This window comes from Vulpes lagopus, chromosome 2, assembly GCF_018345385.1.
Source record: "Vulpes lagopus strain Blue_001 chromosome 2, ASM1834538v1, whole genome shotgun sequence".
NCBI classification, from domain to species: domain Eukaryota; kingdom Metazoa; phylum Chordata; class Mammalia; order Carnivora; family Canidae; genus Vulpes; species Vulpes lagopus.
Window position 1 is genome coordinate 163235685 of NC_054825.1, and position 20776 is coordinate 163256460.

General features: G+C 55.9%; 2 protein-coding genes across 9 annotated transcripts; one reads left to right on the forward strand and one right to left on the reverse strand.

The window, feature by feature from the left end:
• Positions 1 to 6: 6 nt before the first annotated feature.
• On the reverse strand, positions 7 to 12170 carry TBC1D17 (TBC1 domain family member 17). Of its 3 annotated transcripts, XM_041742859.1 has the most exons (18): positions 12030 to 12170; positions 11757 to 11891; positions 11382 to 11480; positions 11079 to 11153; positions 7500 to 7623; positions 6606 to 6813; positions 5988 to 6099; positions 5745 to 5903; positions 5263 to 5391; positions 5064 to 5167; positions 4374 to 4468; positions 3791 to 3907; positions 3611 to 3711; positions 3429 to 3528; positions 1886 to 1983; positions 1616 to 1732; positions 820 to 906; positions 7 to 732 (listed from the first exon to the last, which is right to left on the reverse strand). In XM_041742859.1, exons 2-18 carry the CDS (start codon positions 11775 to 11777, stop codon positions 532 to 534), a joined length of 1947 nt encoding a protein of 648 aa, XP_041598793.1. In that variant the 5' UTR covers positions 11778 to 11891; positions 12030 to 12170; the 3' UTR covers positions 7 to 531. The 3 variants fall into 3 exon arrangements, with proteins under 3 accessions (XP_041598793.1, XP_041598794.1, XP_041598796.1); XM_041742860.1 differs by lacking the exon at positions 12030 to 12170 and having other exon boundaries at positions 11757 to 11909; XM_041742862.1 differs by lacking the exon at positions 7 to 732 and having other exon boundaries at positions 866 to 990; positions 12030 to 12165.
• On the forward strand, positions 12135 to 20597 carry AKT1S1 (AKT1 substrate 1). Of its 6 annotated transcripts, XM_041742864.1 has the most exons (6): positions 12140 to 12264; positions 12803 to 12916; positions 16318 to 16703; positions 17826 to 17903; positions 17993 to 18162; positions 19527 to 20597. In XM_041742864.1, exons 2-6 carry the CDS (start codon positions 12864 to 12866, stop codon positions 19668 to 19670), a joined length of 831 nt encoding a protein of 276 aa, XP_041598798.1. In that variant the 5' UTR covers positions 12140 to 12264; positions 12803 to 12863; the 3' UTR covers positions 19671 to 20597. The 6 variants fall into 6 exon arrangements, with proteins under 6 accessions (XP_041598799.1, XP_041598798.1, XP_041598797.1 ...); XM_041742865.1 differs by lacking the exon at positions 12803 to 12916 and having other exon boundaries at positions 12135 to 12264; XM_041742863.1 differs by lacking the exon at positions 12140 to 12264 and having other exon boundaries at positions 12291 to 12916.
• The last annotated feature ends 179 nt before the right edge of the window (positions 20598 to 20776 follow it).

The following is a 20776-nucleotide window of genomic DNA, read 5'->3' on the forward strand; positions in this document are numbered from 1 at the left end:
AAGCACTGGAGTTAAACACTAGTTTATTTTTTTCACATAAGAAGCTGGTAAGCAGAGTCCCCAGAGTGTTTGAACAGCTCTGCAGGCCCTTCCATCTCGATTATGTCCAGGAAGTGTCCCCACACAGCTGCTGGTGGTGGCCATACCCCAGCACCCCATCCTCACTCCTCCAAAAGCCCCAAATCCAGGCGGGTGACAGAGCCCTACCTCCACGAGCCCACAAGGGGCCTTCTCTTAACATCTTATTGGCTGGATCAAGATCACCGGGGTCAGATGTCGGCGCTGCAGCATGGCCAAAAGGGACCACAAGCCACTCCCTTCCCCCAACCAGGTCAGGGCCAAGGTGGCAGCCTCCTTCCTCCCACCTACATGAGGACAACTGGACGCCAGAAGTGTCAGTTTAATGATATCAGCTCACTGGGAGAGCATGGGAGGCACGGCGGGAAGGCCTGCCCTCTTCGCACCCTTCCTCCCCAGCCTCTGGGAGCTGGATAAAGTGCCTGTGCTGGGCGGGCCTACCGGCCCACGGGGTTAGGACTCTGCACTTTCTTCTTCCTCCTCTGGCAGGATCTCCAGGCTGCTGTCTGGCTGCGGGGCTGTGTCCTCAGGGGGCGGTGGGGCTGGTGGGGCCCGGGTGGGAGAGAGAGGCAGTGGAGAGGCAGGGGGCGAGGGACTTCGGGGCTCTGTGGGTGGCACCAGACCCAAGACCTCCTGTACGTTGTGGGGCAGCTCCTGGAGGGGTGGGGGGTGGATACGAAAAGTCAGCAGTTTACCAAAGGTGGCGGGTGGGGAAGGCTGCGGGAGAGATCATGAACTCACCGGGCAGGTGGTCAGCTGCCGGTAGAGGGCCTCAGCCCGTGTCAGCACGTCCTCTACGCTCAGCTTCATGGTCAGCTCGTTAATGTGCTGTGGGAGGGGGTGGGTCAGGCCTGCCTGCCTGCCTGCCAGCACTCAACCACCACCGCCCGAGCGCCCACTCAGTGCCTCGTGCTGGGGATACAATGGAGGAAAGACAGACTCGGTGGAGCTGGGGGCTGGTGGGGAAGGGGAGGTCATTCCCTCTTAGGCTGCTAGCCAGCTGCAGGATACCGTGAAGGGAAAGGACACTGAGCTCCACCTCTACAGCCCTGCCTCTCATTAATGTACTGGAGCAGGGACAGGTACCCCCATCATGTGCTGGCCACACTGAGGGCACTGCTGGGAGCCAGGGATAAGATGGAGTAGAGAAAAACAGGCCGGGTCTCATGGCCATGGTTCCCTCACCACTTAACCAACCATATTTTATTTTTATTTATTCATGAGACAGACAGACAGAGGCAGAAACATAGGCAGAGGGAGAAGCGGGCACCATGCAGGGAACCTGATGCAAGACTTGATCCCAAATCCCGGGATCACGACCTGAGCCGAGGGCAGGCGCCCAACCGCTGAGCCACCCACGCATCCCTAGGCAACCAGATTTTAAATAATCCTATTTTGAATACCTACTACCCCAAGGTACTGGGGCACAGGCATAGTGCCAGCCTCCACAGAGTTCTCACCTCAACTGACATGTCCATTTATCCAGGTCAGGGTGGGCAGGGAGAGGGGGAGGACTGGGAAGGAGCCAGGGCCTCACCTTGAGGATCTCATTGGAGCCGAAGCCAGAAAGCATGAGGGTATCACGTTCCATGTCCAGAATGGCACAGGCCACCAGCAGGTGCAGATTGGGGCCAGGGAGGCCTGTCCACAGCACCTAGAAGAACCAGAGGGAGCTGTCATGGCCCAGGCTCTGCCTGAGGTCCCACCTAGGTCTGCCCCCACCCCTCTGTCCATTTCCCAGCAGCCTCCCAGCTCAGAACAGCTGACCGATTTCTCTCTGCCCTTCTACCCAAACTGGCAGGCCCACCTCCCATAGCCGGAGGACATCCGGGAAGGGGAATTCTCTCTTGAACCAGATGAGCAGCCACCGGAAGCAGAAGCAAAGAGAGCCAGAGTCCTGGGAGTCTGGAGGAAGGCAGTGGTGGGAAGGGTGGTACTCAGCAAAGAACAAGCTCAAAATCCATTCCAATCCCATTCTAATTCAGTGTGCATGGTGGTCAGACTGAGACTCCTATTCTGGCTGTAAGAATCTCTACCAGTGGGCAGCCCCAGTGGCGCAGCAGTTTAGCGCCCTCTGCAGCCCACGGCGTGATCCTGGAGACCCGGGATGGAGTCACATGTCAGGCTCCCTGCGGGGTGTCTGCTTCTCCCTCTGCCTGTGTCTCTGCCTCTCTCTCTCTTTTCTCTATGAATAAATAAAATCTTTAAAAAAAAAAAAAAAAGAAAAAAAGAATCTCTACCAGTCTAGACAAGTAACTTATGCCCAGGAAGGGAAAGGCTTCAGGGGTGAGCCAGGAATGCTCTGTGTCAAGAGGAACCTTTCCCATTCTGCCTTCCAGACTCCCAAATGAGGTGAGCTAATTCCATTTTCTACTGTCTCATAAGAGGGATGCAGGACACTCAGGGAAAAAAAAAAATCTTTAATACTCAATGCCAGTGGACACGAGAGGAAGTGGACACTTACTCAGCTAACAAAAACATAAGCTGGTAAAAATTTCCAGGAAAGCGCTGATGGGAACAAACGTTTCAAAAGCTGTAAAAAGATCTACTGCCCCTAATATAATTCCACTTCTTGGAATTTAACCTAAAGAAATTATCCAGACAATATTCGTCATGATGAAAAACTACAAATAACTGCAATGTCCAGCAGGTCGAGTTTGACCTCCTCTTGTATGTATTTAAGACAGAAGGTCACAAAGTCGGGCAGCGAGTGTCCAAGCACCCGTGGAAGTGTTTTCTTGCACTGTTTCCTCTTCAGTGAAGTGATGCCAGCAATATCTCCCTCCCCCAAGGCCACCTAAATTTCAGTAAAGAAATGCCCATAAATGAGTTAATTCATCATCCGTGTTCAAAAGAATACAAAAAAAAAAAAAAAAAAAAAAGAACAATACCATCAACAGCAATTTTTACTTTACTTATGGGAATTTTTTTTTCTCCCCTTAATACCGTATATGCAACAAGAAATGATTTTAAAGTCAGACTCCACCAGTCCCAGCCCCAGAGCCCAGAGCACAGCATTCTGATCCCCGGCTCAAAGGGAGAGGAGTTGAGAAGGGCCAGGAGCCAACCCCAGGCCTTATCTGCAAAGTATGGGATTGAGGGTAGCCTGAAGGAGCCAGCTCCATGGGGCAGGCAGGGTACACAGGGGGGCGCTCGCAGCCACACTCACTGGGTTTTGCTCCAAACCAATCCTGCTTTTATGTGTAAATTTTAGGTTCTGGCTTTTGCAGAGAGGTTTCTCTTGTCTGGACCCAGCCCAAATGTCCTTGACACTGTCAGCGGCCAGTTCCAGGGATGACATGGCAGGCTTGCGGCCCCTCGCTTCCTTGCCAGCCCACTGAGACACTTACCCAGGAAATCACAAAGCGGCGGGTCCAGCACTCTCAGGAGCAGCAGCAGTTGTCCGAGTTGCCGCTTCATTGTCTCCTGACTCTCTTCGAAGTTCCCGTGCTGCAGGAGGGAGGGCCACGTGAGGAGCCAGACCCCAATCCCTTGGAGGGGGTCTGCCTCCCGTGCCTGCCTTGGGCCTCACCACGAGCTCCATGAAGCCACAGAAACACCAGAAGGCATCCACCTCGTTCTGAATGACGTAGAGGATCGGGGAGAGGAGATCACTCATGCCCTGGACGTAGCCTGGCAGTGGGTGGACAGGAGATTAGCACCCCCCAAGGGAAGGCCTGGCCCCCAACCCCTTCCTGGGCTGGCATCGCACCGAGATCAAAGTGGTACATGCAGTAGGTGAGGAGGATGTCGTTCAGCAGGCCCAGCCCTGGGTTCTCAGGACCCTCATAGAATTTGTTGGTCCTATCAGTACGGCTCACATCTCTCTCTGTAAAGACAGGGTGCAAAACGCTAAGGTGGAAAGGCTGCGGGGGTCCGTCACTACTGGCCCCAGGCACCAGCCCCCACTCCTCCGTGGCAGACCCCAGGCAGGTGTGAGTCGGTCCAGAAACTATCTCGAGTGCCTTGGCATGAGGATTTCCACTGCTTCATGCTAGCCACACTGCCACAGCCTCCCAGCTACTAACCATTCACAGATGGGAAACAGAGGCCCAAGGAGGCAAAATCACTTGCCAAGATCTCACGAGGAGTAGACAGCAGATCCAAACCCTGAGGGGTCTGGGTCCCTTATCTGCTCCCCATCTCCTCCTGCCCATCCTGGCTACTCCCACCACTGCTCCCCCTCATCTCCCCATTGCAGAGGGTGTCATCCTATTCCTGGGGAGGCAGGGGCTTCCCTGTCCTCTCCCTGCTGTTTGCCATCTCTCCACCCCACCCTTGGCTCTGCAACCTACCGATGAGGCTGCGGTAACCATGCAGCAGTGAGTTCCTCCGCTCCTGCTCGGGGCTCACAGATTTCCACTGCAGCTTCATTCGGAAGTACTCATCCCTGGGTGGCGGGGGGGGGGGGGGGGGGGGTGAAAACCAGGCCACCTACTCATCCTTGCCACCCCCAAGCTTCTTATTTTGACATTTCTCATGACACAGAACATCCTTGTGAGGTTTTTTTTTTTTTAAGAAATTTTTTAAAAGTAATCTCTATCCCCCAACGTAGGATTCAAACTCATAACTCTAAGATCAAGAGTTGCATGCTCTACTGACTGAGCCAGCCAGGTGGCTTTTGTTCAAAGTCTGTGGGATTTTGTTCAAAGTCTGTCATCCCTGCTGGACAGAGAGCACTGGGGCGGGGGCCAGGACACATAGCAGGGGCGCAACGTGTACCAGGTGAGAGGAGAAGCGGGCCCCACGGGGTAAGGAAGCCCACCACAGAGCAATGATTGCTAGAACAAAAAAACAGCGATGGACATGGGAGACAAGCCTGCCTGCTTCCTGCTGTCTGCCTGTATGACGGCGGTGCCCAGCACACAGAGGGCTCATGTCTGACACTGTGCACCCATGATGTGCCAGGTACTGTGCTGTGATGGGGGATATGTCCGACTTGGGGAGCTGGAGCCTGGCGAGGGGGGTCATAGCCTCTCACTCACGTTTTCTTGCGTACATGGGCCTTATGCTCCTCGGCCGAGCCCTCCCAGCTGAGGTACCCCAGGAGGAACTTCCAAGCATCACGCCTCAGGCCAGGGCTCAGACCCTGGGAGAGAGAGCGGGCCCAGCGGTTCAGAGGGGGCCCCTGGCTCCACCCAGTCCCCCTAATTGCCCCCTGACAAGACACCCCCGGCGCCTTACCCCCGAGAAGATGCGGGCCTTCAGCACTGGGACCTCCTGCAGGCGGCCCTCGGGTCCCACATGGTGGGTCCACTCCTCCTCTGTGACTGGAGGGGCCCGCTCCACAGCTGGCCGTGGCCCCAACTCCACCTGAGCCATACAACGCAGGTGAGCCCCAAGTCACCCACATCCTCCCTGGCCCCGACCCAGGCCACCTGCGAGTTAACTCAGAGCCCTTCTCAGCTCCACAAACAGCATGCAAGGTGGGAAGTACCCACTTCTCTGGGTCAGCACCAAAGCCACCCTCCACGTCAGGAAGGGCCCCCGGTAATAACAGGTGATGGGTACGCAGGCTATGAGCACTCTCCCTGAAATCACTCCTCATGCCATCTGATGACTGGGGGGCTGGATCATCCCCAACACCAGGGAAAAGGAGGCCCACAGAATTATAGCCGGCTGCCCAGGTGACAGCCAGAAGACAGCAGGGTCCACCTGATACTCACACAGGAAATGACCTCAAACCCAGGCTCTGGCTCATCATCGGGGGGTGGAGGAAGGTCGGGGGAGGCCCCCTCTGGGTGTGGCTGCAGGGCTCCCCGGAAGAAGTTGGTCACACGGGAGAAGCTGCTGAAGGTGGTGGAGTAGGGATCCTGGAGAAAGCGCTGTGGACAGGGCCAAGGGGAAGGGGAGTCACAGCTCCACCCCATCCCACCCACAGGGGCCAGGCAGGGCTCTGGGATACTCACAGACACCACGTTGGAGCTGTCCTGGTCAAAGAGTTGGAGGTGGTGGAAGGAGCTGGAGAGGGCCGACGAGTCGTGGGGGAAAACAAGGTAGAGGCGGGAGTCCTGCGGGGAGCTGGGGAGGGGGCAGGATGGTGACATGCAGGCCAAAGGCCTCACCTGTGTCCCTTCCCCCTTGGGGCCCAGTGCCAAATGGCCCCCGGGGAATCCTTCACCTAAGGCCTGACCACAGCTGGACCCCGGGGGCGAGCCATACAACCCAGGGCTGGCCACTGAGGGCCAAGGCCGTCCTGCCTGCCAGAGTGACTGGTTCAGGGATAGGCCAGTGCAAGGCAGCTCGGGGGATGCTGCTGGGGAAGGAGATGCTTCTGTTACCAGGGATGCTAAGCCAGGTCTGCAGAAACCCTCCTGCCCCAGCACGATACCAACTCAGAGGGAAAAAAAACAATTCTTCTTAATGTTCCAGGACCCAGGTCCTGCCCGAAATCAGACCATCCCTTGGCTTTGCGGTTACACGTGCCAGTTGATTCCCTTTTTCTGTTTTTCAATCAGGCTGTTGTTTTCACAGTCCCAAGGGGCCCGGCTGCAGCAGCAAAAGCCCGGTGCTGGGAAGAGGCTCACCTGGCCAACAGCAGGTAGCGGCTGAGGACACGGAGAAGGGCTCGGGTACCCCCGCGGTGAAAGTGCAGGGCGGGCAGGGAGCCTCCAGCCTGGGTCACCAAGACCAGGTAGGCCCAGCTGAGGCCAGGTTTGGACCGGCGGATGGACTTGAGCTCCCCAAGACTCACCGAGAACGCCCATGAGCCCCGGGAGGAACTGGGCTCCACACCTAGGAACAGCACAGATAGCCTTTGAGAGCTGGGTCACCTCCCATGTCCTTGGAAACACAACTGACTTGCTCTAAGATCTCCCTTGGCGCTCTGTGGCCCTCAGAGTGAAGCCCATGTTCCTCAACCTCATGGCAGGCCCCTCATGTCTATCTCCTGCCCCCTCTTCACTCCAGACACCACACTCGAGCCACAGCTCGAATACCCTAAACACACCCAGGGCCGCCCTGTGCCTCTGGCCTTGCATGGCTGCCCTCTCTGCTGGGGAGAAAACTCCCAGGTGTCCCCCCAAGAGCCAGGGGCTGGCATCACTCCTTCCTGGAAGGCTTCTCCATTCCCCAGAAGGGCCAGATGCCTCCTCTGGTGCCCCCTGCACTCCGGGATAGCCCACATCACCCTCTCACCCTGCAACTGTCACCCTTACAGCCTGGAAACCTTCACAGGCAGGACTCACGATTGCCCACAAACAATCCGGGAGCCCAGTGAGATGAGCAAGGCTGCAACACCTGGAGGACCTGCGGGGCTGGACCTGGGCTAGGGACAGTCCTGCGCCCCGATCCATTCTCCTGAGACTGGAAGGCCAGCACTGATGGCCATCTTAATTGTGGTCAGCAAAGCCTGTGGAGCCATGACAACTGAGGGTAAGACATGTCTCCACCTGCCCCCCAGGGGCACCGGCTCAGCCTACCTCTAGTGGGCTCTGAGTGGCGGGACTGTGGCCGCACAGTGCTAATGACTGCCCAGTCGGGTTCATAGCCGGGGTCAAAGGTCGGTTCCTCCTCAGAAGTGCACGAGTCACCCCCACTGACATCCTTGGGAAAAGAAAGGAAAAGAGTGAGGGGCTGTAGATTCAGAGTTTCCAGATCCAAGCTGCAAGGCTGCCCTAGAAGGCAGCCTCAGTGAACAAATAAAGAAACTGAGGCAGACAGCAGTGCAGATGAGGCCGTGCTGAGGGTCACAGTGCTGTCACAGCTGATGGTGCTGGCCACCAGCCATGGGGAAGAACAGGGAGGGCTGCAGCGACTGGAGTCCCTTCCCAGGCTAGTGTGCACCATCCTGTCAGGCAAAAGCTAGAAGGTGAAAACTACATTTCCCAGGCTCCTTTGAAGCCTAGAAGTCAAGACACAAGATGTAAACAAGTAGAAAGCAGGAAAGAACCAACTTCCTGCCAATCGGGCTGTGTCATTAATGGTGGACACTCCTGTTTTCCCACACAGAGAGGTGACTAGGATAGAGGTGACAGCTAGCTCAGTCTCCCAGCATCCAGTCATCTAGCTTGGTGAGAGCCAACTGGTTTCCTGCCCTTGGGTGGCAGCTCGGGTGATAGTGTTCTTGGGCCTCCATAGGTGCCATGATGATCTCTCCTCACTGCCCTCATTTCGGAAGTGGTGGCAGCTCCCCTGGCAGGTCAGTTCTATAAGGTCACTCCTGTTCTACTAGCCCTTGTAAAATCTGGCAAGCTTCTACTCATCTGCCTTTAATCCCTTCCTGCTGACAGTAATTGGAGTGTTTTGTGTCTCCTGCGATGAAACCCTGCCTGATGGGACCTTGTTGGAAGAACCCAGATGGGTCCTACATGAAAGCCATTTCTGCTATTCCTTCTAGGTTGACAGAACCCTCCCCAAAACAGAAGCTAAAACCTCCCACTATTTGTTTTCCCAGCCTTCTTTGTGGTTCTGAGTAGCCTTGGGCCCTACCTTTGGCCAGTGGAAGCTGAGATGCCATGGGTGGAGAGTTTTTTTTTTTTTTTCGGTGGAGAGTTTAAAAGGGAAATTCTTGATTATAAAAGGCATGTACAGGCTTGACCAGCACCCTATTCAGTACAGTCTTTGGGTGCTGTTGAGGGAAAGCATGGTGTCTGGAGCTTTGGCAGCCAACTGGGGCCATGAAGGAAGTCACTAAGACACCTGTTCATAGGGCTGCTGAACCATCCCTGGGAAAACCATCCCTGGTCCCCATGTTTTGTGAGATGAATCTCATGTTTCATCAATGTTTACATTAACATAATGAGAGTCAATATTGTTTTCTGCCAGCATTTGCAGCCCTCTGCCTCTTGGGCACATGGCAGGATCGTAGCTCACTGAGCTCTACTGGCTGGGTGGAGCTATGCAACCTGTTCTGACCAAAGGGCTGGGATGTACCCCTATCAGGATGGACTGTTTAATTGCCTGGCAAGAGCTCTTGCCCTCTGCCACAAGGAATGGTGGCTGCTCTAGTAGCAGGCTTCTCTAAGTAATCACGACGAGCAAAGCTCCTGACCAAACCTGCAATGCGTACAAAGTGAGCAAAACCAGTCAAAAAAGCTGGAGCTCCAGCAGCCTTTTTGGTCCATAAGGCAGCCATGAGGAAGGCGCCCCATGCCGAGAATGACACAGCAAAAATGGAAGGATTGGTGATGACATGTGAACCTGTACTGCTAACTTCTAGACTTTTCAAGTGAGAAGTATGAGCTACTATCAAGCTGAAGCCATGGTCGTTTCTGTTTCTATTCCACGTGGCCAAATATAACTCCTACCTGATGCAGAGTGTCTGGGAAATGCCTTGTTTTTTTCTGATGAGGACAGATGTGACTGGCACCCTGCTTGCCCCCTTCTTCCTGCCTCAAAAAGCAGATACGGGAGCTGCAGCTAAATCGTTAAAAAATGACCAGGGCACGCAAAGGAGGGTCTCAACAATCTGGGCCCCGACATTGCCAGCCAAGGCCAGCAGCCTCTTTGAGTGTCTTGTAAAACGAGAAAAATAAACTTGTCTGTTAACTTGTCTTCCAACAGATTTTGTGTTCCCTGGAGCTAAGTGTATTCTGCGTGTTGTCTGTTAACTTGTCTTCCAACAGATTTTGTGTTCCCTGGAGCTAAGTGTATTCTGCGTGTGTGCCTTTTCCACTGCAGTCTACCTCAGCGAGTTTCTTTTTTTTTTTAAGATTTTATTTATTTCTTCATTAGAGACACACAGAGAGAGGCAGAAATGTAGGCAGAAGGAGAAGCAGGCTCGCGAGACTTGATCCCAGGACCCCAGGATCACAACCTGAGCCAAAGGCAGACACTCAACAACTGAGTCACCCAGAAGGCCCCCTCAGTGGGTTTGTGTTAGTCAAAAATAAGATTGCTGAAGAGGACAGTCACATTTTCAAGAGAGGCACTCAGCCGACCTGTGAAGCTGACAAAAACCGCAGAATGCTCGATGCTTCCTCCCCAACCCTGGCTTGAGCAGAATTCTGGAATCTCCATTTGTCACACACACACACATACACACACACACCCTCGCCAGGTTATTCAAACCCCCACTGCCCCAAGTGAGGCTTCATTCTCTCTACCCCTGGCACACCATTCTAACCTTCTTCCTGATCTCCCTGCCTCCAACTTCCCTCTATTTGGACCTGCCCATTCCCAGCACGGTCTCTCAGGAGAGCTTTCCACACCCACACCCTTCTCCTCTCATGGTTCCCCCAGGGCCTCTAGAACACCATCCAAGCTTCCCAGTTGGGCATTTCAGAATCAACCATATTCCCAGCAAACCGCTCTACAGAGACACCCCATTTCCTCCTGCCATCCCTGAAGTACTTTCTTGCTCCCTTATCCTCAGAGTTCCAGCGCAAATGTCTGCTTCCTCCAGAAAGGGGCAGGCCTCTGGAATCAGAGAGTCTGGTATCAAACTCAAGTTCCAACACCTCCTAGCTTTTTGATCTTGCAAAAGGAACTTCCAATCATTGTGCCTCAGTTTCCCAAAGTAGAATGGGGGTGAAGACTGAGGCAGGGTCTAAGTCAGACTCCTCTCTGGGTCCCAGCACAGAGCCTGGTGACAAAAAGCCTCAGGAGCCTCTAAGAACAAGAAGGGAAAAGTCTGGCACCCAGGGTAGAAAGGTGTCCTGGGAAGTGGGTAAGCCACCTGGGTCAGGGTGTGTTTCCTCTCTGAAGGGGACATGCCACACCCCTTCAGGCTCTTGTGGACTGAGAGCTCGTGGAACCCGAATCCACAGGCCACGCCGTCCTCTCGCACCCTGGCAGGGCTCTCCTAAGAGCAAACGGATGAGGGGGCAGCTGTCCCCTAGGCTACGAATCTCATGGTGTCAGCTTTCTTTTGATCGGGCATCTTCAGCCCCATTTTACAGACAAGAGGAAACCAAGGAGCAAAGAGAACCTAGATCCCAACAAGGATCACACAAGCTCCAAAAATAAGTCTGGGTTTGCATCCAGGTCCTTCAAACATCTTCCACTGCCTGAACCTGGAAAAAAAGCGAGTGGAGAAACGAGAAAAGAGAAAAGCCTACCTTCTTGGAGAAGAGAATTTGGGTGGAATCTCCAGCCTCCTCTACAGGAACCCAATGCAGGAGAACATCGCTGTCCTGAGGAAAGAAAAGAGGAATTAGAGAGACTCCCCTCCAATCACCACAAGCCGTATTTCTGTACTTATTCCCCGGCCCGGACCCTTGGGCTTACAAAGCCCCTTTATATCCCCAGTCCGCACTCCCTGCCTTCTTAATGTCCCATCGTGACCTCCTAGATCATACTCCTATAGACGCTGCCTCCATCCCGCCCAGGGCCCGCCGGAGCCCTGCTCCCTCCTGGCCCACCTTCTCCACAACGCGGATGACGCCAGCGATGAGGGAGTCCGGGTCCTGGTGCTTCTTGGCGCTGGTGTGCAGATACACACCACCCTTCTCAAACACCACCTGGGGACACAAATCGGTGAGGGGCGGGACCCAAGCGCAGGACAGCCAGGGGGCGGTGCCCAGAGGAACGTCCCAGCCGCCGGGGGCGGGGCCACAAGGTAAGCGTCTTCCCTAGGGCAGCCGAGGGGAGGTTGACAGAGTATTTATAAAGGAATGGTGTCTTTGCTCCGGCTCAGCCGGGCTCCCAGAGCTCCGGCAGGGCGTTGGGCGAAGCCGACTACCAGAGGGCGTCGCTTCGCATCCCCAGGAGGGAAAGAACGCGTTCCCAGTGCTTACCCTGTAACCGGCTCCCTCCATAGCCGCGGCCGAGGTCCCACTGCCCCGGCCCTCTCCCTTTCCGGGTCACCGTGCTGTCACATCCGGATAGGAGACTCCCCTCAAGCCTGGACAGTGGTAGCGCCCTTGCCTGTTCTAGAACAGGAGTGGACGTAACCACCTTTCAGAACGGGGTGGCTGAACTTGAACCACGAGGGTGTAAGTCACATGGCACGCACGGGGAAGGAGGGGCAGGCCAGCGAGAGTGCGCATGCGCAGTGCTGCTTCTCTTACCTTGGAGTAAACAAGGGGGAGGATCCAAGGGCTCCACCCCCTCGCCCCAGCGCTCTCCGAAACACCTCCTTCTTTCTCCATATTGTATACTGGCATCGAAGCCAGGGAGATTCCATTTTGCTCGAGGGCACGGCCAAAGCTTGTCAGCTGCGGCCATGTTAATGCGGGGCAGTCCCATCTCTCTGAGGGGCGCAACAGCAAGGTCCTGGAAAACAGACGGGTAAAGGAAAAGAAGGTGAGAGGAGGCGTACGTCACGAGAGGTGCTGAGGGACTTGGGTTAACGGGATGAAGCCGTCAGTATCCCGGGTACGAAGCGGACCCAGTCGAATTCCTGAGTCACCGTCGGGAGGCGGCGGTGTGGGCCGCCATATTGAAGCCTGGCAAAGCGAAGCAAAAAAAGTTGCCATATTGGATCTTCCCCAGCATTGGTGCTGAAGGGGGATAGGCTGGAGGGAGAGTCCATGTACGCTTTGGGCAAGTGATGCTAGGATGGTTGCCATGTCGTTAATGGGCACTGTTTTCCTCCATTTCTGTGGAAGAAGTTGACAATGGGTGAGGGGCGTCAGGTCGCTGGCCTTAGTTTACTGTGGTCCGAGAATACACGTGCCGACGGCCGTATTTCTTAGCAAATCGAAATGGTCTTGGCTTGTTTCCGAGCAAGCTGAAGCCTTTCTTTCACCATCTTTCTTATGGGCACCCTGCTGTCGCCACTGCCCCACTGTGATCCGGTGATGTCCCCGTGGTCGTTATGGTCTCGGGCGGCCCCGATAAGGGAGGCGGAGTGTGCAGCATGGAGGAGGGCCAACCACGCGGAAGTGACGCGAGGCGCCGCCATGTCTTTTGAGGGCGGCGACGGCGCCGGGCCGGCCATGCTGGCTACGGGCACGTGAGTGGAGGCGGCGTTGTGAACCGCGGTGTGGGGAGGATTTGGCCGTCCGGAGGAGAGGGGCGCTGGGAGGGCGAGCCGCTCGCGGGAGGGGTATGGCCTGAGTAGATCAGAGGGCAGAGATCTTCCAGCGACCCTACGCTGAGCGCTGGGAAGGGGTAGCCCGCGGGAACCGTTGTCTCACCGGAGGCAAAACCTAGACAGCCTTATCCTCCGGTCTGCAGACCCACTAGGATCCTTGCCTTGGTCGTGGACCATGTCCACAGGGTCTGGGGGTTGCTCGGGGGGGACTCGGGGCTCCCCTCACCCGTCCAAAGGCGGGACTTCCGGTCCTGGCCCCCCACCTGGGCGGGATTTCCTGTTTTCTTCCTAGAGAAGCGGGTCCTCCCTGGACCCCCGAGCGAGGTGGGGAGGTTTCTGAGAGGTCGAGGAAGAGCCCGGGCCTTCACCTTTCCCCCGGCCTCGCGGGGTGGGGGCTGGGGGGCCACCCTCGAGTTTCTCCCACTTTGGGGCGGGGGTGCACTGCCAATTTGACAGGTGGTCGGAAGGGGGCTTAATTAGCATTCCTCCTTCCGTGGTGGACTTTGCCTCATTCCTCACCTCTTCCTAGAGTTATTTCTTTCAGTTCACCTCCTCATCTCATCCTAAAGGGCCAGTTACCTTAGCTTTCCCCTCCCCCTCCTCTGGGGGACAAGTCTCACCTCTCTCCCTAATCCTAGGCTCCTCAAATTGGTTGGCTGAGGACCCTCCGTCCATCTCTGAGCTCCTTAGAGGATACAAGACTTCCTCCAGCAGCTGAAAGGGTAGAGTCTTTCCTGGTCTTGGCCACTCTACTTTTAAACAACTAATGCCAGAGAGCCCCCAGGCCTTGGCAGAGAAGTTGAGTTGCCCTCCTTGTATTTGCCCAGTCCTCCTCCTCTTTACAGTGGGAGGACCCTCACACCCACTCACCCCCATTACACTCTTTTCAATCCTGTAACTACTCTAAGATCTAGGACAGAGAGTTTAATCCTGATGTCCTAGAGATGTGAAAGCCCTAGGCCTAGCACGGCCAGGCTGTGTGACCTTGGGCCAGTCATTTCCCTGCCCTGAGCCTTGGTTTCCTCCTTCTGGTAGGTGAGACCCTGAGCACTTCTCAGTTCTATTGGATTTTGGAGTCAGGCAAACAGCAGAGTCAGCCCTGCTCTGACCCATTTAACTTCTGGGCCTCTGACCAATGCCTTAGGCTGTCTGAGCCTCACTTTCTCCATCTGAATGTAAACCTTTCCTGATAAGGAAGGCAAGATGGCATTTGGGATTAAGAACAGGCTCTCCTCTCCAGCCCCTTTTACCTCATCGAGATACTGAATCTCCCTAAGCCCTCGACGTGCAACCATGAAATAGGGTAATAACAGCCCCTCCCTCATAGGGTTGGGGAGAAGGTAGCATGAGAATGGTGATGATCCATTTGCATCCCTGCCTGGCATGTGGGAAGTGCAGGGTGAGTTTGCCATGGGGTCTGTCAGGAATGGTGCTGGTTGTGCCCTCACTGTGTGTGGCTTCCAGCAAGGGCTTTGTACTCTATGGGCCTTGGCTGTCTCATTAGTGAGGTAACAGCTCCCACCTTAGTGGGTCAGGTGGGAGGTGAAATGAGAGGTGTAGACTCCCTACACAGAGTCAGTGCTCAGCAAACAGCAAAAACTTATAATCGTGTGATTATAGGTTGAAAGGGCCTGCAAATTGAAATCAAATAACCCTGGCTGGACTAGAACCTTGCTTGAATTCCTCCAATGTTGGGGTGCCCCATACCTCCCTGAGGAGGCTTCTTGGCTTCCCAGCAGTCCTGGTTTAACCACTTTGATTTACAGGAAGAAGAAAATGAGACACAGAGAGGGCCAGTCAGTGGTCCAAGGTCACACAGCAGGTTTGAGATGGCCGGAAGCCAGCCCACTTGCCCTTGCTCTTTTCTCTCTCTCTCTCTTCTTTAAGTTTGTTTATTTATTTAAATAATCTCTACACCCTTTGTGGGGCTCTTGATTGCAATCCCAAGATCAAGAGTTGCATGCTCTTCCAGTTGAGCTAGCCAGGCACCCCAACCCCTTGTTCTTTTCATTTCATAAGTAGATGCATCCAGTAGATTGTCTGCTTAGGACAGACCTGTTCTGGGGTACAGATCCCCGACCTTGGGGAGCTCAGATGTGTGATGGAGGAGGCAGACAGGTACAATTGTCACAAGCTCAAGTGATAGTGAGGTATAATGGATATAGCCCAGGGCATTGTGGGTCTAGGGAAGGCATCTGGCAGAAAAGTCTTGTAGGAAATACAAAACTTCATGGATGGAGTCTAGGCACAGAGAGCAGCTTGCACACCATTTTCTGCTCCATCCCTGGTCTCTGAGGCCTGTCAGGTGCTGGGCAATGCTGGCGGCCCAGAGATGAATCCCACGGGCTCCCCCTCAGGTGGCTCTACAGTGGCTGGGGAGATGGAGGTGGATCCAGACAGTACTCCCCATAGGGATATGTGCTAGAATGGGAGGACTCTCAGACATTGTAGGAGTCCGGAGAGTGGGGACTGAGCCGATCTGGGGTGAGGGGAAGCTCCTTCCACGCTAGGGTGAGAGAAAGGTCAACAAGTAATCAGAGAACAAGTTATCCAGGTATAGGGGGACCACTTAACTGCAGGTCTGAGGCCTCAGAAGTCTGGAAGGTTGTGAAGCTGAGTGCAGAGCTGGGGTTACGACCATGTCCTGGGGATACTAGGGAGAGGCAAGGGCAGTTCCAGTGTAGAAGGACCCCAAGGGGCCCGAACTGGAGGCTCAGAGGTTCAGGAAGAGGCTGGAATGATCGTCCCGCAGAAAAAGAATGCAGGCGAGGCATATAACTTCAAATCTTCTATAAGCTGCATTAAAAAAGTCAAAGGAAAACAGATAAAAGTAATTTTCGCCTTATATCAACTAGCCATCATATCTGAGATGTCCTCTTTTCCACATGTAATCAACCTCAGACTGCCAGTGAGATCTCTGACATCCAACCTTTTTTGTCCCAAGTCTTCCAAAATCCAGCGTGGGTTTCATACTCACGGCACCTCTCACCTTGGACCCGCCACATCTCAAGGGCTCCTTAGTCACACAGGTGGCGGGTGGTGCCCACATTGGACTAGGCAGGGCCAAGAGGAGGGGCGGGGGCTGTCGGTACTGGGCGTGGCGGGAGGAATGGGTCCGGAGGGTTGGGGACGGTGCTAGGAGGTGTGGATGGTGGGGAATGTGGGAGAGTGGCAGATTTCGGGGAAGGGGCTGAGCTCAGCCGGGACCAGGTGGCTGGGAGGGGTGGGAGCGGCGTCTTGGGGCAGGTGGACACGCAGGGGCCAGGTGCAGACAGGGCAGCCAGCCGGGCCTCAGCTCTCTGTCCTGCTCTGCCCTGCAGGGCGTGGATGGCGTCGGGGCGCCCCGAGGAGCTGTGGGAGGCGGTGGTGGGGGCCGCCGAGCGCTTCCGGGCCCGGACAGGCACGGAGCTGGTGCTGCTGACTGCCGCGCCGCCCCCGCCACCCCGCCCAGGCCCCTGTGCCTATGCGGCCCATGGCCGCGGGGCCCTGGCTGAGGCTGCCCGCCGTTGCCTCCACGACATCGCCCTGGCCCATAGGGCGGCTGCTGCTGCCCGGCCCCCCGTGCCCCCGCCAGCACCACAGCCACCCAGCCCTGCTCGGAGTCCACCTCGGCCTGCCCCGGCCAGGGAGGAGGACGAAGAAGACGAGGAGGAGCGGACAGAGACGGAGACCTCTGGGGAGCGGCTGGGTGTCAGCGATGATGGAGGTGAGAGGGTTGGGGGCTGGGGTGGCTCTTGGGCTTGGCAAATGGCCTGCAAGGTCAGAATCCCGGAGGGGTGGGCCTCGCCTGTCTCTGCGCCCCGGTGTTCTGTGGCAGCCCCAGGCTCAAAGAGTCTTGGGGGAGCAGGCTGGCTTGACCTGGGCCCTGCTGTGCGACTTGGAGCAGGTCATTTCCCCTCTCCCAGCCTGTATGGTTACATGTTAACCGGGAGCCAGCTCTGTGCTGGGAGGTGCTAGACAGACACAGAGCCAGCTTCGGCCCTTTTCTTGAGGGACTCCCAGTCCTGCCAAGGAATTGGTAGTCCAGTGGGAGACCGTGCCCTGTGGCGACCATGGGGTCGGAACCTGAGCTGGGAGCTCGAGCAGAATGAGAGTTATTTCAAATCTGGGGTGCCTAGTGCTGGTGAGAAAGGTAGGAATTACAGAGGAGTCAGGAATGCAGGCCACAGCTTAAGGGAGCCAGGGGGAAAGCAACTGGCTGTTTTGAGGGGAATCAGGAGGTTGGATACTTCAGAGAGACTGGACTATAAAATTAGGGCTTTGGAGAGTGATTAAGAGTTTGCGGGAGGGGTGTGTGTGCCCTAAGTAGGACTTACTCCTGTGTTGTCACCATTAATGCTTGCTTCTTCATTGTTGCTGGGGGAGACCCGCATAGGATTCAGGGCACAGACTCTGGAACCAGGAGGCCTGCATTCAAATCCTGGTGACTGAATATGCTGTATGAGCAGCATTATTAACTCTGGAACTTTGGCCAAGTGATTTGACTTCTCTTGTGCCTCCTGGTCCCCCTTTGTCAAACAGGGATCACAGTAGGCTCATGTTCTCTCCGTCTGTATTTTGAGTCCTTTATCCCAAACAGATCTTGCAGATTTCATGTTTATCCAGCCAGTTGTTTTCACCTGAGGGCGTAACAGACAGAAACTGGATTTGTTTCTGCTGATGACCAGGCAGATAACCAAGGGGGAGGGTGTTTGAGGCAGAGGGAATAATTCCAGAAGCCCTGAGGCTTTTGAGGGCCCGGCCGATGCAAGGAGTGGGGAGATGGTGGTGGTGGCACATGGGGTACAGTGGAGACCTGACTGGCCTGAGCCACTAACCTCATCCATAGGGCTCTTTGTAATGGACGAGGATGCCACACTCCAGGACCTGCCCCCCTTCTGTGAGTCGGACCCTGAGAGCACAGATGGTAAGTGTCCCAGGCTGTCCCCACTCCGCCACCCCCAGGGTGCTGGGATGAAGGCAAGGACAGAGGCTGAAGGCCATTGTCTCTCCCAGATGGCAGCCTGAGCGAGGAGACCCCTGCTGGCCCCCCCGCGTACTCCGTGCCCCCGGCCTCAGCCCTGCCCACGCAGCAGTATGCCAAGTCCCTGCCTGTGTCTGTGCCCGTCTGGGCCTTCAAGGAGAAGAGGCCAGAAGCACGGTCATCAGATGAAGAGAATGGGCCGGTGAGGGGCAGAAGGGAGAAAAAGAGGAGGGTGGAGGGAGGGACTCAGAGCCACTTCCTCCAGGAAGTCCTCTGGCATGGAAGCCACATTTCCTGGGCTTGATCTTGCCCTCCACCTCAGGAGGCAGATTTTTGGGCCAGAGCCCTAAAGCTTGAACTACTGCAGCCTTACAGTGTACCCCAATGCCATGCAGAAAAGCCTCTTATGGGTTTTAGGAACAGCTTCATTTATAGAATACCTGCTCCTGGCAAGGCACAGGTATTTTGGTATCCCCTCCAGAAGGGGAAACTGAGGCACAGAGGGGTTAGGTCATCTTCTGTCCCCACCCTGCGTGTTCCTGGCTCCTCTCCTACCTCCTCTTCCTCTGGCACAATCCTACAGGTGGCTTTCCTGGCCTGGCCTGGGTGGCTCCTCCTCACCCAGCACTGAACTTCCCTGAGGCACCGGGAGTATCTGTGACTTCCCGGGACCTCAGCTGGGAAAGGGCAGAGCTGGGACTGGAACCCAGCCTCTTTTTGGAAAGGAGTTACAGACCGCAAGGGAGGCAGCCCTGGAGTCCCATGGTCATCGTATGTCTCTCTCCCCCGCGGCTCCCCCCCCCCCCCCCCCCCCCCCCCCCCCGGTGTCCTCATTGACACATTGGCAGCATCCATCTGCCATCTGCCTGTATTGCCAGTTAACAACATCTGAGGCCTGAGTGGTGGGGGCGCTGGTCTGACCTCTGAACTGGCTCAGGTCCAGCCTCTGTCCGTGGCCCCTCCCATTCTCCTGGAGGCTAAGCCCAGATCAAGGTGTGGGGCCAAAAGGGAGATTGCACTAACTGCTGGAGCAGACAGAATGACAGGGCCCCTCCTGGGTGGAGGCCATCGTGAAACCAGGCCCCTTCCCTATAGCGCTGGCAACGTGGTTAGCTTACACTTCTTGAGCACTCACTGTGCTGATTGTTTCAGGCGCTGTCATCAGCGGCGCGTTTTAAAGGGGAGACTGAAGCCTCAGGAGATGAAATGCTTGTTGACAGCTAGTCATTGGCAGAGGCTGGATTGTTACATGACTCAATGCCAAGCCCAACCCACATCCTTAGACATGACACCCCCTGGTATCTAGCCTTTGATAGCAGAGAAACAGCACTGCCACTGTGTAAGAAGGAACTGAAGGATAGTGGGACGGGTAGCTGTTCTTGCACGTAGAGTTAGGCCAAGAAGGGAAGGAAGAGAGGGCCAGGAAGGCTTCTTGGAGGAGGTGGTATTTGGGTTGGTTAGAAGGATCCTACAAGGAGCAAGATAGGGTAAAGGGCCTTCCTGGCAGTAGGCAAAAAGTGCTGGGGCGGGGCCGCGGCGGGCGCTGACCCCGCCCCGGTCTCGCAGCCCTCTTCGCCGGACCTGGACCGCATCGCGGCGAGCATGCGCGCGCTGGTGCTGCGGGAGGCCGAGGACACCCAGGTCTTCGGGGACCTGCCGCGGCCGCGGCTCAACACCAGCGACTTCCAGAAGCTGAAGCGGAAATACTGAGGCCCAGGGAGAGCGCTTCCAGGCCCAGCGTCCGCCCCGCCCCACACTACACCCCTGCCCCGCCCCTGGGCCCGGCCAATCCGAGTCAGACCCGGGACCGGCTTCTCAGGTTCCCGGGGTCCCAGGATTGCCCCTTCCCCGCCAATTCCCGCCGTCCTTCCAGCCCACGACCCCCTCTCGCGCCGAGGAGCGGGACCTATCCAGTTTCCGGATTGGGTCTGTCGCTGCATTTTTTTTTGCCCAGCGACAGGTTCTTTCGATTAAGGGATTGGCTCGCTCCCGGACCGGGGCGTGGCTAGTTTTAAACCCTCATAAGGGTCAACTGTCGTTTTCGCCCAGTGACAAGAGCTTCGCTCGCGCGGCATTGGTTGAAAAAGAACAGCCAAGCCACAGGATTGGGGAGTGGTAAGCCACTACAGCCTAGAGAATAGGCAACTTCATTCGATTGGCTTGAACGCAAAGGGCTTGACCAATCTCCCGGAGTCGCCATCCCACCCTTCCTAGTTTGTCCCACCTGATAGGCTCCAGCCTTCTGGGGGCGTGGCCAAACCCTCCTAACCCCAGGATTGGCCTGCGGCCTTAAATTTACGTTCTTTACACTACTGGGACTGGGGTCGCTTTTGACCGAGTCCTGACTACGTGCCCCTCTACCCTCTCCCAGGGATGGCCCAATCCTGTCCCTGCGTCTGACACCCTCTTCGGTTCCATCCCACAACAGCCTGCCAATCGTAGTCCGTCCTTGCAGTCAGGACGGCACCAGCTCCCGCCCCTCTCCCCCCACCCCCACAGGTGCCTTAAAGGGCCCTTGTCCACCCGAGGTGGGGTGCAGGGGCCCTCGCTCTCCGGCCCTTGTGTGGGGAAGAGAGTCGTGGGTGGGGATCGGGAGTTGGGAGCGGTGGTCTGAGATTAAAAGAGTTTTACCTCTGACAAATGAGTATAGAGTGTGTTCATTCAACACTTTGAAGCCGAATGAGCAGCACCTAGTTGACTTTCAGTGTAAAGTTGGGAGTTGGAATTACTGTTCCCATTTTACAGATAAGAGATTCATGGGGTTGTAGGGGGAAATTCCAGTTGTGTGTGACCACTGATCCCCGATCTTTGGGGGG